The 13968-nt window shown below is 46.9% G+C and overlaps 1 protein-coding gene and 1 long non-coding RNA gene across 2 annotated transcripts; one reads left to right on the plus strand and one right to left on the minus strand.

Moving 5' to 3' along the window:
* Window positions 1-397: 397 nt before the first annotated feature.
* On the minus strand, window positions 398-7492 carry LOC135828242 (uncharacterized). The gene is made up of 3 exons (XR_010555604.1): window positions 7114-7492; window positions 3522-3679; window positions 398-463 (listed from the first exon to the last, which is right to left on the minus strand). It is a non-coding gene; the product is annotated as an uncharacterized LOC135828242 (long non-coding RNA).
* Window positions 7493-8195: 703 nt separating this feature from the next.
* On the plus strand, window positions 8196-9544 carry LOC135828592 (uncharacterized). The gene has a single exon (XM_065341024.1). It carries the CDS (start codon window positions 8334-8336, stop codon window positions 9330-9332), a length of 999 nt encoding a protein of 332 aa, XP_065197096.1. The 5' UTR covers window positions 8196-8333; the 3' UTR covers window positions 9333-9544.
* Window positions 9545-13968: the final 4424 nt, after the last annotated feature.

Raw genomic sequence — 13968 nt, forward strand, 5'->3', positions numbered from 1 at the left:
TGTGTTACTGATGTTTGGAAATAATTCCATCAATCTGTACAACGTGCAACAAGGCACATCTAAACACATTTGCTCTGTTTGGCTCCTTCACAGTGTGTAAATGCTGTTATCATGGTTACCCATCAAGGCAGACTATCCTGTCAAGCATGTCCGTCACCAGGAGAATAGATAAATCACTTCTCCCTCTAATGCTGTTACTCCTGCTGTTGCAACTACACAACGTCAATAAAGTGAATGCTGAAAATGAAGCACCTGAACAGTCCGAACACTCTAATAAAGTTGGCTATTGTCGTATCGATATCACATGGAGATAATTTTTGGTGGCACCAAATACACTCTTTCAAAATTGTAAAAAATGAACCATTATTCATTAACATTATCCATAACAGTATCTTACAGGCGAATTAAGTCCGGAAACCTTCCATAATCTTGGACAATGGATATACCGGATGCATGAAGGAACCTGGACACAGAAAAAAACAGCGGCATGTCAATGTAAGGGAATCTCCCCTCCCTCTCCCTCCCCGCTGCCCACACCCAACAGCCAACTACTTCCTACGCGTGATTACAATTGCCACTTCCGAGCGCGATCTTTCCAAACTTATTTTGTCCACTCGAAGTAAAGAAATCCGCTAGAAATCAAGGCAGAGTATTGCCGACGGACAAAGCTTGAGTTTGTGGTGTCCCGCTTCGCTGAAAGTGTGGCTGAGGTCGACGTCTTCATCAAAGTTCTGAGGCAGACAGTTCAATACTCAATACGACGCTGAACAAGATGCGTGTTCAAATTCAGGTTCAGATCATGGCAAACTGAGCGGAATACACATGCCGTTAGGTGTCTTTCTGTCAAAATCAAATCGTTTATCAGAGCACTCAATTCCCCCCACAGCACCGGTATTCATCCAATTAGGGGCCATCCGTAAATATAGATACCTTAAAGTCGCGGATAAAAGCAGGGTTTGCATACAAGCACATCACGGATAGAAGCCTGAAAATCAAACGGGTCAAATGCATATAAGCCTGTCGCGCGTAGAAGACTGGCTTCTATAGAAGCGCGGATCGGGTAGGTCAAGAGTGCATGCGCTATGTACGGTGCATAGTAAAACTGCGGCCATGCCGGTACATAGTCAGTGGTAGATCTACGCGTGTCGAGCGTAGAAGCGTGCATACAAGCCTGGCAAAAATATCAGTGGTGCATATAAGCATGGTTTGCATTAAAGCCTGATGCAGAAAGCGGCTCATATGCTTATAAGCCCGGCCTATATCCGCGACTTTACGGTATTTATTTAGAAACGAAAACTAGTCGTTTAGGGGAAGGGGGTTGAGCGCCTGTTCGTTTCTCGAAAAATATCGATGTACATTTTGCATGTGTGAGCATGTCCAGAAAAAAGACCAAACATATCAATACTTTGTACAATTTGTATGGGTTCGTTTATAGGGGGTTGAAGAGAAACGACTAGTTTTCGTTTCTAAATAGATATCGGTATTTACGGAAGGCCCCTTACCTGACATTATCTATATATATCTGTCTGTTCTATGGATATACAGTTGTCCCTCTCTAATCCGGCACTTGTTTATCCAGCACTCTTGCAAACCAGCATACTTTCTGCAACAAATCACTCAAGCTGTACATAATTCGATTTTCTAATCCAGCAGTTGCACATCGCGTACCGTACCGGTGCACAGCTATGTCAGTTTGGTCAGTGCATAGGATATTCCCAAGTGCATGTTATAGACATGGCATGGTAAACATGTGGACATGCATTCCACAAACTACTTGGATTGACACAGAAAATCCCTACGTTTTGACTTACTACACAAACCTGTATGTTAACCTCTTTAGCACGACGCTACCTGAACGCGCAACACGTCAACACCTGTAAAAGTCGCATTTTCCCATGAAAGTACAGTAGATATTGGTTATAACGTGCCCTTCTGATTTTTCACATTTTATCACTATAACCGGTATATCACTACAGGCGATTTTCAACTGAGCGCGTCATACATACACATTATACACGTGTGGGTACTCGATCGCGCTAATGTAGCGTACTGATACGTGATGGATGCTACTGCACCTTCTCCAGTCTAGAGTGAAGAACTTCTTGGCCCAAGGGCATCATCCAGGAAGCACCAGACCAGAATACCCTATGACAACACACATGTGGCTCCAAGTCGAGACATCAATGCCTCACACTCGTGTGTTGCTATCACTATAGACGATAATTTTTCTGCACAAAGAGGTTTTTTAAAATTGTGATTCTGTATCCTTATAGCCGATTTATCGCTATATACGATATATTGGTTATAATGATAATTTGACTGGCTTTTTCTGGTTTTGCTTCTGATATTTTCATTTTGTATCAATATAGCCGGTTTATCACTATGTCCGATGACTTTATAACCGATATCCACTGTACTAGCTGCTCAAGGATCGATAACTTTACCTTCACTAGGACGAATTCCACGGTCTTTAGCTTCCTGGAAAGGTCTTCAGGCGAGGGACAAACTGGTGTCAACCTCAGCTCGGAGCGAAACCAAAACCCCGGGCTACAGTCTGGCAAACTCCATCAACGCGCTCGACAGACTTGAGCACGGCCAAAGCTAACCGAGCTCAAATATTCAGCTGCCATTTCGGTCTCCTTGCTCGTATCGAGCTCAATTTTTTGTGAGGACTCACGGGATCCACTACCATCATTTGAATATTGTTTCAATGGCAGCAGGTAGTGCAAAATGATCCATGATGGAAAATACGCGTTCTGCAGACTGCGCAAAAATCGAGTTGAAATTTGCCCGTGTCGAGTCGCATATCGCAACAACCGGTAGTCGTATCGCTTCGGCGATTGTTTCTATCGCCAGCTGAGAGTTTTGTCTTGCAGATACATGTTTCGATTGTGAGAATCGACCAAGTATCGAGTGAGTTACGATAGTTTGAACAAGTCACTATGGACTCAATACGGACCCCACGACTATGAGATGCAGGTTCACTGTACAGTGTACAGCGCGTGTCGTACTAGTACGACGGCCGTGGGGCATGCAACTCATGTCCGTCGTACCAGTACGACGCTCGCACTAAAGGGGTTAATAGGTGGGCTGGGTTGGAGGGCAGGATTTGATAATCCAGCACCCTTGTTTATCCAGCAGAAAATGCCGTAGCAAAAGGTGCCGGATTGGCGAGGGACGACTGTAAAGCAATAATTATAGAAAAGAAGAAAAACTAACTTTTTTCGGGACATTTGTTATTTTCCCCGCTATAGTACTCCCATGTCATGTATTTAAATTGGCCGCAGAAGTGAACATTTTACACGCTTACATCCCCAAAGTGGCCGAAGAGGTACTCTAACTAATATATTGATTATCTCAATCAGGATACTCTGCCCTGCCCATGAATTAAAACAGTCCACAAGGCAAATTTTCGGAAATTTCATGTTGGCATGAGCTACCCTTAATGCATACTCTTGCGAAACACGAAAATCCTTGGAAGCCAGTTGGAGTGCATGGTACTGATGGTATTGATCACTTACAACATTGTGATGCTGGTTGGAAATATCGTCACACTTGACACAGGGGTCATTGCGCAGGACACTGTGAAGGGAGAGCAATAACACTTGCTGCAGGATGCTAGCGCTGAGGCGGAGAAAGCAGTGATGCTTGCAAAAGCAATTGCTAACAGACGATAACCCTAAGCATACAAGGGAAAGAGTAGATGGGTACATGCAGAGTGATAGTGCGGGTTCAAATCCCAGGTTATGTTTTGGAAAAAAATAGGATAAATGAAAAATTGACTATGCTTTTTTTGCCTAGGTCATCAAGGCAAAAAAAAGCATAGCGTAGGGCCCTGACCTTCCAAGCTCTCTTGTTCCGCTTGCATGCCAAAAATGCCACAAAGTACATACTGCAACAATCTCTCTTCATTTCTCCTACATGCGATCTCATCCGAAATGGCTACCTCGGTAGCCATTACACACAAAAAAATACAAACAACATATTGTTGTGGGTACATCAAGTATTGTTACTGATAATTCCTTTTGCATTTTTGAAAGCAAGTACAAACGATATCCTAAACTCTCTTACCCTCTCCTAAGATCTCAAAGACGCATAACTGTCAACATTCCCTCCACCCTGCAACCTTTGTATCTCATGGAATATATTCACGAAAAAATTCATCAATTCAAATTCGTTACTTGTAGTACTCCCTCGTTGATTTGTTTGCGTCTTCTCTATGTGCCGTGTTCATTATTGTACTTTCCCCTTCCTCCTTTTCTTACATCACCACCTTCATCATTTTTGCGAGAACTGTGGCAATACGCCCAGTGAGAAGGCAGATGTTGCCTGTGCTTCGGGTGAAGTAAAATAATGCTAAACAAACAAACATAATATTCCCTCTGACAGTTGAATGCCACCGTTCACAGTTTATCAACAAAGGCACATGTATTAAAAATCAAAACCCTTAGGAGCCTAGCACACTACGTACATGTAAAATGCAACAAACTTGCGCATACGCTGCGTATGCACAAGCCTGTTCAAGTGCAGTTGCACACTGACAAGGGATCTGCGTTTTACATAATCATTCCTGAAGATGATGACTGAAAATTCAAAAGATACGGTACGAAAAATGCTCTTCTCAGAACGACGGCATTCCGCTTGCCGTCTTTGACTTCGTTCTGTGTCGTTCAAATTGTACCCATGCCCATGAACTTCAGGTTGACTCCGGCGAGGAGATGGTGGGGGCGTAGAATTGTTTCCGCCATGATCACCGATGTTGCAGGACCTCCAGAAGCTACTGAAATCTTCAGATGGCGGTCTATTTCCTGTTCTTGACATTTGAAAGATTCAAGACGATCGATCACAGATGATCAAGTTTCAAGCTGCCGACGATGTTCCCCAAGTTGTTGCGGAATGGTACTGTGAAATGGAGCTGTGGATCGCTCGGTATCGTGTTATGCTCAGCAAAGAATAACTACAGTACAGTCTACTACGGCCTGAAGAAAAAGAGTTCAAGTACGAAAGGTTCAGAAGCACCCAATAATTCCAATTGAAAGCTGAAGCAGTAAACAGGACGCCGACAGACATCCACACAGCCCCACAACAGCACTGAAAAGTTTGAAAACACAGAAAGAAGTTGCTACACATGTGTCCGAAAGGGCAGGAACGCTTAAAAGCTAAAAAGCAACCTTGTATACCCATCTGCGATTTGATGTAAACGTTTGCGCTACTTTTTACTTTTTCCGCCATGTGACGCCAGTTGACATGACAACTTTTACAGGAACGCAGTAAACAAGAGGTTTTCTACGTAGTGTGCAAGGCGCCTTAGGGGCGTTTTTGACCTACAGGTTTGGGTAGAAACTACTACTTTCAGTAGAGGTGTTCATTTTCTCTACTCAAAAGGGTACATTGTACTTCACTTTACCGGCTCTACCAGGAAAAGGTCGGTAGAAGCCAGTAGAAGTAGGCAGAGCTACGAGATTTCCAGCAAGATCAAGGATTTGTACACAACTCCATACAGAAGAGAAGCATTTCGCATACATATCGTGTAAATTACTAAATCCGGTAGAACAGCATTCGTACACTTGCCTCTTCCGTCTACGTCTATCAGTACAGTGACTCTACTCCACTCTACCAGGTAGGTAAAAAGGAACACAGCCTTAGTATGCACCACATTCCATTTACCAATAGTAGATAAAAAAAAGTTCATTCACACATGTTTTAATGGGCATGAAACAGCATTTAAGGTGCGTTTCAAAAGTCCAGACCTCTAGTTCCAAAAAACTGTTGGGCCAGCATCTACACCACATAAACTCTGTGCTCACTTTGTGCATTAAAGTTCTGAAAATGGGATGAGGGAAATGAGGGAAAGGGATGCGCCACGATGACCTGCTCGAGCTATGTCCCCAGGCAACAAAGAATGTCGAACATTACGGGATGACCATGACGAAACTAGTAAGACCATTGGACAAACCGGTCCAACTAAAACTCGAAATCATTGGAACTTTCTGCACCTGAACCTTCCAAGTTGAAGGTTGTTTGTTTTCGCTTCGTAGATGTGTTGGAGCTAGGTGTCAGGTCGTCGAATGTCTCAATATCCTTGGCAGTTTTGTGCCTTGTTGTCGCACTATCTGACTGTATAATAGAGAGGTTGCGGAGTACGATGTTTCGTGCCAAAATCCGTAGAGGCGCTACCAATTTTTATACGTCGTTTTCGAGCAGTGAAATGTTCCAGAGTACGTTTGCTGTCATTGCCTAAGTTACGATCGTAAACACGTCATATTCCCACACTTTACCTTCTTATTTTGAAAATGTGCACCGAAATCAAAACGTCCCGCGAGAATTCGATGTTTCTCTTAATAATATTTGTACGCAAAAATCTTTCTGCACTCAATGACGCAAAATCTCCATACGAAACAGGGTTCGTATAAAAGCCAGTTCACACAGATTCTCCGTGCCGAAAAATCGTATGAAGCATGCCTCGAAAAGTCCGTAGCGCCCATATGGACTTTGGCACCGAAAATCGTACTCCGGAGCCTCTCTATTATCTTGTTACATTGGTGGACTGTTAGTCATAACTAGTAACTTATACACGTAGATCCTTTTCTCTTTCATAATTACTATTGGTTCAACATCCGAGTTTTTAATACAATAATAATTATTGATTGTTTCGGTCATTCCTCCCATGATTGCGGGACAAATTTCCGTTGATGACGGTCACCTAGAAAAGGCTAAAAGCGATTTGAAAAATAGCAATTTTCAATTCTTTGTGTCACTACTATTCTAAATCACTACAAACACACTTTTCTGGTACTGTAAATATAGAAATTTTCGGCAGCTATTTAATTTCGGCTATATTCGGCACCGACCCAAAACGCCTAATGAAAGTTTTCACAGCATCTGTCGCACTATACCATGACCTCTACCCCACACCAAAAATAAACCGCCTCCGAAATGTCAAAAATCGTGAAGTGCCGAAATTTTGCAGCGCCGAAATTTTGTATATTTACAGACAGTAGTTGCCTTTCGTGTGCAAACTGCACAAACTACGAATTGTTTTGGCTTGATTTTCTTGAGTGAAATGTATGCCACTAAAGGAATTAGTATACAACTGCGTGATTCAACACTTACGCTTGGTGGCCGTACATCCTTAGACTGTGTGACGGAGGAGGAAGCAATCTTGTAACTGTCCATTGTGGATTGTAAGTTCTGTTACGCACAAGGACGCACCGTCAACTGGATCACGGCAACTGAAAATTGTTCCTACCTCCGACGGTAATAGAGTGGAAATGGTGGGCAAAGACAGTTCTTGTCTAGCAGCGAGCTCCACTGTAGTTGAGACTATCCAGCTTGCTACTACTTTAGTTACATGTACTTCGCGGAATTGTCTCGTTTTCTGACGTTGTGGCCTCATCACACACACTGCTGAAGCTACTTCAAAGGACCACAAGCCTTTCAAGATTGACTTTGACCATCTCCTTCTTCTTGTTGTAAAGCTGTAGGCCACGACTAAAATTCAAGTAAAGAATGTGCTGCTCGTCAATGCACGAAAACACACCGCGAAACGGAACGAAATGGAAACGCACTTCAAAGTGGTTTGAAACATTTTCAAAACGATTTCGTACGAGTACCCGTGTAACCAGATCAGAGAGTAGTTCAAAGGTTTAGATCGGAGAGGAGTACAATACGGTATTCGTGCTACAGTTGTAGATTTTTTTAAATCCGCACCTTCGGGCTCTCCGCCTCCGTGAACAACAAAACTAGTACGAATACAGTAGTTCGTACGTACTTGATTAATTGATTGAATTGAAGTAGCCCTTTCCCAAGGATGCCAAAATAATTCGCAACCTAGGGCTGTGTTTACATGAGAAATTTCAACCCGGGTCGAGTTCAGCCCGGGTTGAAAGTCTGTACGACAAACAAAAGAGGTGAGCGTTTACATCAGGGAGTAGTACAATACCAATATGTATTGTACTACTCCCTGGTTTACATGAAGACAGTTGACCCGGGTCAAATACTGATATGCCGCCAAAAGTCCACTTCTACAGTCCTGTTTGGTCACGTGAATCCGTTCGCGCGAAATTTGCATCTGCAGTGCTGTTCAAACCTGGCGCGAGCTACGCACAGAAGTACGTTTGTACGATTTTCTTGACCCGGGTTGATTGCCGCGGTGGTCCTTTCTCTCAAGAACCCTTGAGGATGCTCCTGCACTGTTTGGTCGTCTTGAAGACGTGATTCGGGACATCCTGATCCCAGCTCTGACAGGCCACGCGCCACCGTCTTCTCAGGAGCGTGCACTGCTGGCCTTCCCATGTCGCCATGGTGGTCTTGGCATCACCGACCCGACATCTATGGGCGGCAACTACCGCAATTCACGCAAGATCACGACATCCCTGTGGGAGAAACTAATCGCCCAAGATTCCTCCCTAGATGGCACCGCGGCGCAAGTTCTCCGCATGAAGGCAGAGGTACGTACGACTTTGCGAACCAACCTCCTGGCAGCCGTGAAGTCTTTCAAGGATGGTGCTGGAGCAGAGCTTGAGCTGCAATTGACCCTAGCTTCGGAGAAGGGGGCCTCCAGCTGGCTGACTTGCCGCCCTCTAGCCATCCATGGATTTCGTTTGTCCAAGGCGGAGTTTCGCGATGCCCTCTGTCTCCGGTACGGGTGGACACCAGCACGCCTGCCATCAGGATGCGTCTGTGGCCACGGTAACTTTGACGTCACCCATGCCTTGTCCTGCAGTACTGGGGGATTCCCCAGTATTCGACACAATGAAATTCGAGACCTCACGGCTGATGTTCTGCGTCAGGTCACGCATGGTGTGTGCACAGAACCGATGCTGCAGCCAGTCACCGGAGAGAAATTCCGGCTTCTGTCCACAACGACCGCTGATCAGGCTCGTCTTGATGTTGCCGCCAACGGAATCTGGGGTGGCCGATTTGAGCGCACCTTTCTTGATATAAGGGTTTTCAACCCCTACGCTGCCTCAAATCGCGCTGCCTCAGTTTCCTCAGTGTATGCACGTCATGAAAAGGAGAAACGCCGGAGATATGAGCAGCGTCTGCTTGAGGTTGACCGCGCCACGTTCGTGCCAGTAGTGCTGTCAGCCACTGGTGGCACTAGCAAGTGTGCATCGGCCCTGTTCAAGCGTCTTGCCAGCATGCTATCTGACAAGCTGAAGGAGCCGTACTCCGTGACGATGGCATGGCTTCGCTGCAAGCTAAGCTTTGCATTAGTCCGAGCTAGCGTGATGTGCCTTCGTGGGGCAAGATCATCCGCACACCGTGTCACCAGGGACCCCGCGTCTGTAGTGGTAGCCGAGGCACGTGTTTCCTTGCAGGACTGTTGAACTAAAGTCAGACATGTACATTTTTGTCTAGAGGTCTAGTCATGTACTTGTCATGATTCTTTTCTATTTTATTCTTTTTACCAGGCGTGGGCCATCCCCTGGATTATCAAAATGGGTGCCTTATTATTTTCTTTTTTTCTTTTTCTTTTTCTGTTTATTCTTTTTACCAGGCGTGGGCCATCCCCTGGACTATCAAAATGGGTGCCTTATTATTTTTCTGAGTGCAATAAAGAGTTGTCCGTAAGTGGAAAAAAAAAAGGTTGATTTAAACCCTCCCCCCAAGGGGGGGCGAAATTTCAACCCGGGTCAAGCGCAATGCGTCATGTAAACGCGCCATTCACTTTGTGCACATGGCGGGTTGAAATCTGACCCGGGTCGAACTCAACCCGGGTTGAAACGCTTCATGTAAACACAGCCTTATGCTTTTCGCAGCCATGCACAAAGAGTGGAAATTTGCGGAAATCGCATTCATACCTGGTATAATTAGAGAGGTTTTGCATTCCGAATTTCGGAATTATTTTCGGAATGTGGCGGCAGCAGTCGAAAAAGTAGTCGAACTTTCGGAAGTGTGGTGGCGAAAGTGCATGGTTTTCCGAAAATGGATTTTCGGCTCTTTCATGTTTGGGAGTACATATTTGAATACAAAAAAGTGTATTTTTCATGGTTGTATTTTTGCTTTCTGCTGCTCTCGATTATTTGAAAAAATTTCCACGTATGTACAATTGTAGTCAGTTTGATTTTTGCTGGTTTTGCTGCTCTCGCTGATCTCGCCATGTTGACTAATCTTCTCACACTCCATCACACTCTATCTTCCTTTGCCATGGAGCCTACTGACAGTACAAGACAGTAGTTCGCCAACCTCGTCTTCAGCTGTTGGATCACTTGGTCCACCATCAGTACGTCCTCATCTTCGAACCGCACCCAAAAACAGTTTGGCCTGCGCACATGGATTTGATCCTGCTCAGGGAGTCGTAAAATACCAGGTATTTTACGACTTCCTGATCCTGCTCAACCCCTTCGACGCTCTCCATTTTGTTTTGCATGGCAACCCTTGGAAACGAAGTTTTTTTTTTTTTTTTTTTTTTTTTTTAACTTGGTAAACCGGCCTCTTGTACGGGCAGAATTAAGTAACACAGTGATACAATAAAAACAAGTACCAGTAGTTACATACATGGACCATACGAGAAAAAGCAGTGATGACGAGGCATAAACAAGTGTCTAGTGCTGTATGGCAGCTTCCGAGACAGCGAGTCGAGCGGATGACTCAGCCACCTCCGGGTGCGAATACAGCCGTCGTGCACCACGCAGGCAAGCCACGCCTGCACGGAGAAGGGCGAAGCTGAACCTGCAGCGGATCCATGCCATCACTGCAGAGTATGGCTCACCAGATTTGTCGGAGACCATTGCAGCTATTCTCTTGAGGAGAGCGGCAGCAGCTCGACCAGTACCACCAGTTGCAGCGAAAACCACAGGGATGAAGGTTCCACGCTCGACCTCCTTGACGCGCTGTTCGTATCGCCTCCGTTTTTCACGTTCATGACGCTGGTAGCAAGCGGTGATGGAAGAGGATCGATTTGAGGGAGCAAAGGGGTTGAAAACCCGAATATCGAGAAAGACTCTCTCAAACCGACCTCCCCAAACACCACTCGCCGCAACATCAAGTCGAGCCTGGTCTTCTGTGGAGGCAGTCTTGTAGCGGAGCTGCTCACCAGAGAGCGGTTGTAAGTGTGGCTCGATAGCGACACTATTGGCGACACGTTTCAATAGCGAGGCAGTGATGTCCCGCACCTCATTGTGTCGAAGTGACGGGAAACCTCCGGTGCTGCATGTCAGGGCATGGGCTACTGTGAAGCTGGCTCCACAGACACAGGTTGACGGTAAGCGAGAAGGCCGCCAGCCATAGCGCAGTGCCAAACCATCGCAGAAACTCGCTTTTGGATAGCACAAATCCATGACGGGATAGCGGACGACAAGTAAGCCAGCTGGAGGCGCCAGGCTCACTTGCCAACTGAATTGTGTGCTGCAAAGTGGGCGATGCGTCGGCAGCGAAGCCACGGATGTCGGTCTTCGCTTTCTGGCGGTGATCTGCACGCTGTGACGCTTTGGCTGAGGTAACGCTGGCAAGAGCTTCCGTCACACTGAAGTCTTGGTCGAGGATGTTGGTGGTGAGCGCCGCTGTGATCGCGCGGGATGAGGCGTATTGGGTTGTTAGAGATGTTGGATTGACGATGCCCAGGCCACCATCCCGGCAAGGGAAGGCAAACAGCCGTCGCAGCTCCAGACTGACGTCTTCTCCAGTCAGGGCTGGCAGCAGCTTGGTAACAATGGCGTGTTCCAACTGATCAAGACCACTGGACGCATCCGGCAGAACACGACACAAGAATGTCCAGCGGCATGAGAGAGCACGAACAAAAGTAGTGTACGCTGCCTGGGGCTGGGTACGAGCGAAGGATGAGAGTGTCTCAATCTGCTTGCACCATTCATTGGCCTTCTCCTGGATGAACCCGCGGATGTAGTCGGGCGTGCCAATAGCGGAACCCAGGTAGCGGTTGCCGTCAGATGTTACTTGGATGCCAGTATCAGCGAAGAGGCGCACAGCGTCGTCGTAGGCATGTGGCTTGACCACAAGCACAGACTTCCGGGCATTGAGGTGATATCCGTAGGACGGACCTTCAGCCTGCAGCTTGTCCCACCACGATCGAATTGCTACCAGACGACCACCTGCAGATGAATCGTCCGCGTACCATAGCTGGCAGGTGTCCGGGGTTGCTACCGCTCTCACAAGTGGGAGGATGCCGAGGGCATAGAAAGGCATCGCCAGGGGGTCCCCCTGGGTTGTGCCTTCTTGGGACAGAATACACTCCCCTGCCACATACAAGTTTAGGGTTCACGGCTTGCCACTAAAAGCACCCGTCACGTGCGCCTCCATTTTGGATTATGGACGCGCGCTACAGGCCGCGACAGCGCCTATCGAAGTAAAAAAATATCGACTCGAAGTCTAGCCGGAGAGCGTACTTTTTGAATTTTTCCTTGGCTTCAGTGGCTTCACTTCACTCGGGCTTTGCATTTTTCTGACTGACCTGGACTTGATGATGGCGGCGGTGGCGGTCTTGGCGAAAGATCCAGTTCCATCTGAGACACTCTGTCGTCTTTTCTTATCTGCTGAGGTTCTGGCAAAGCGCAGCTGCATCGAACCTGACTAGATGTAGCTGCACGCATCCTTTGTTTGCCCTGCAAATCTCGATCTGTTGCTCTTCTTGCTGTTTGGCCGCTGATGCCATGGAAGAAAATATTCTTCCTGTAAAGAGGCCGAAACTGAGCTAGGGCACGTCAAGATATGTAGGGTATACAAAGAAAAAGAAATGTCATGGTCGTTTCAGCAGCTCACGACAGCCAACACGCTCCATCGTCGGGATTGGAAGTATCCAGCACGGCTGTTCCGAGCGCTGCTGCTCTTGTTATTCTTCTTCTTCAGAAATTCTCCACACCTTGTCGGCCAAAGTACGCGCGCGCGTGCACGGAAAATAGATGCGCTGAGCCGTTTCTTGTTCGATTTTGACAAATAATGGCTTGTTGTTTTGCTCTCGACCTTGGCTATCCTTCTACCGTTCAGTATTTTACGGAAACACAACGGTTCCCCCTGTTTTTTTAGCCGAACTTTGGCCAAAGTTACTGGAAAACCCGGAACTCGTTTGAAAAAATACGAACGGTGGAAGTCTTGGAACGTCTTTCGTGCGTGTGGATTCAAAAATTCAGGCAGTTTGAGCCAACCGTAATGAATCCCGTAGAGTTGAAAGTGAGTGATATTGATGGGAAAATGCGATTTGAGCACTGACCGATTGTGTGGGACAGTATATGCACGCGCCTGTCACGTGCATGATGTAGCTGGCGACGCTAGCATGCCAATCCGTGAACCCTAAAGTTGCTCGGCCGCCGGTACGAATTGATCACAACTGCTGCAAGAGAGGGGCATTGGTGGCGAATGTTTCGGATGGCCACATTGCGGTTCAGGTTATTGAACGCATTGGCCGCGTCCGCCATAATGACGCCCTCCGTTTCTTCTTGGGCGTAGACTTGGTGCATGGCATGAATGGCTGCCTCTATGCCGAAATCCTGGCCACCACAGAGTTGCAAACTTCCCGCTGCTTTCTGGATGTCGTCGCTGATGACGATCAGGATGCTTCGGCCGATAATGCGGCGCACTACCTCCCCGATCCCGATCGGTCTCACCCCTGGGTTCTTGTCCAGAGGGACCAAACGGGAGGCGAGATAGGCCTCCAAGGCCACCGGATCGACGAACTGGGTAGCCAAACGGCGAGCACATAGGACTAGTGCATCACAGAGAGAGTCCGAAGCATCTGCAAAGCTGGTTGCCATCCATCTCCATGTGTCCGCGTCTATGCCTGATGGACCCGCAGCACCATGAGTGTTTAAAACAGCCTTCCTCATTACTTCACGTGTCAGGGCCTCGAATCGCACTGGATGGGGTGGTTCCGGGATGTCTCCTTGTATCAATGCTTGCAGGCTGGGCGGGCTGCTTTCCGGGTGTTTGGCTCTGAGTACATCCCTAACAGTTGATCCATCAATCTTCTCATCCAGGTGGAGGAGCCCCGTGGCTGCCGAACCGTCCAACTCA

This window comes from Sycon ciliatum, chromosome 12 (genome assembly GCF_964019385.1).
Source record: "Sycon ciliatum chromosome 12, ocSycCili1.1, whole genome shotgun sequence".
In the NCBI taxonomy this organism is placed as follows: Eukaryota; Metazoa; Porifera; class Calcarea; order Leucosolenida; family Sycettidae; genus Sycon; species Sycon ciliatum.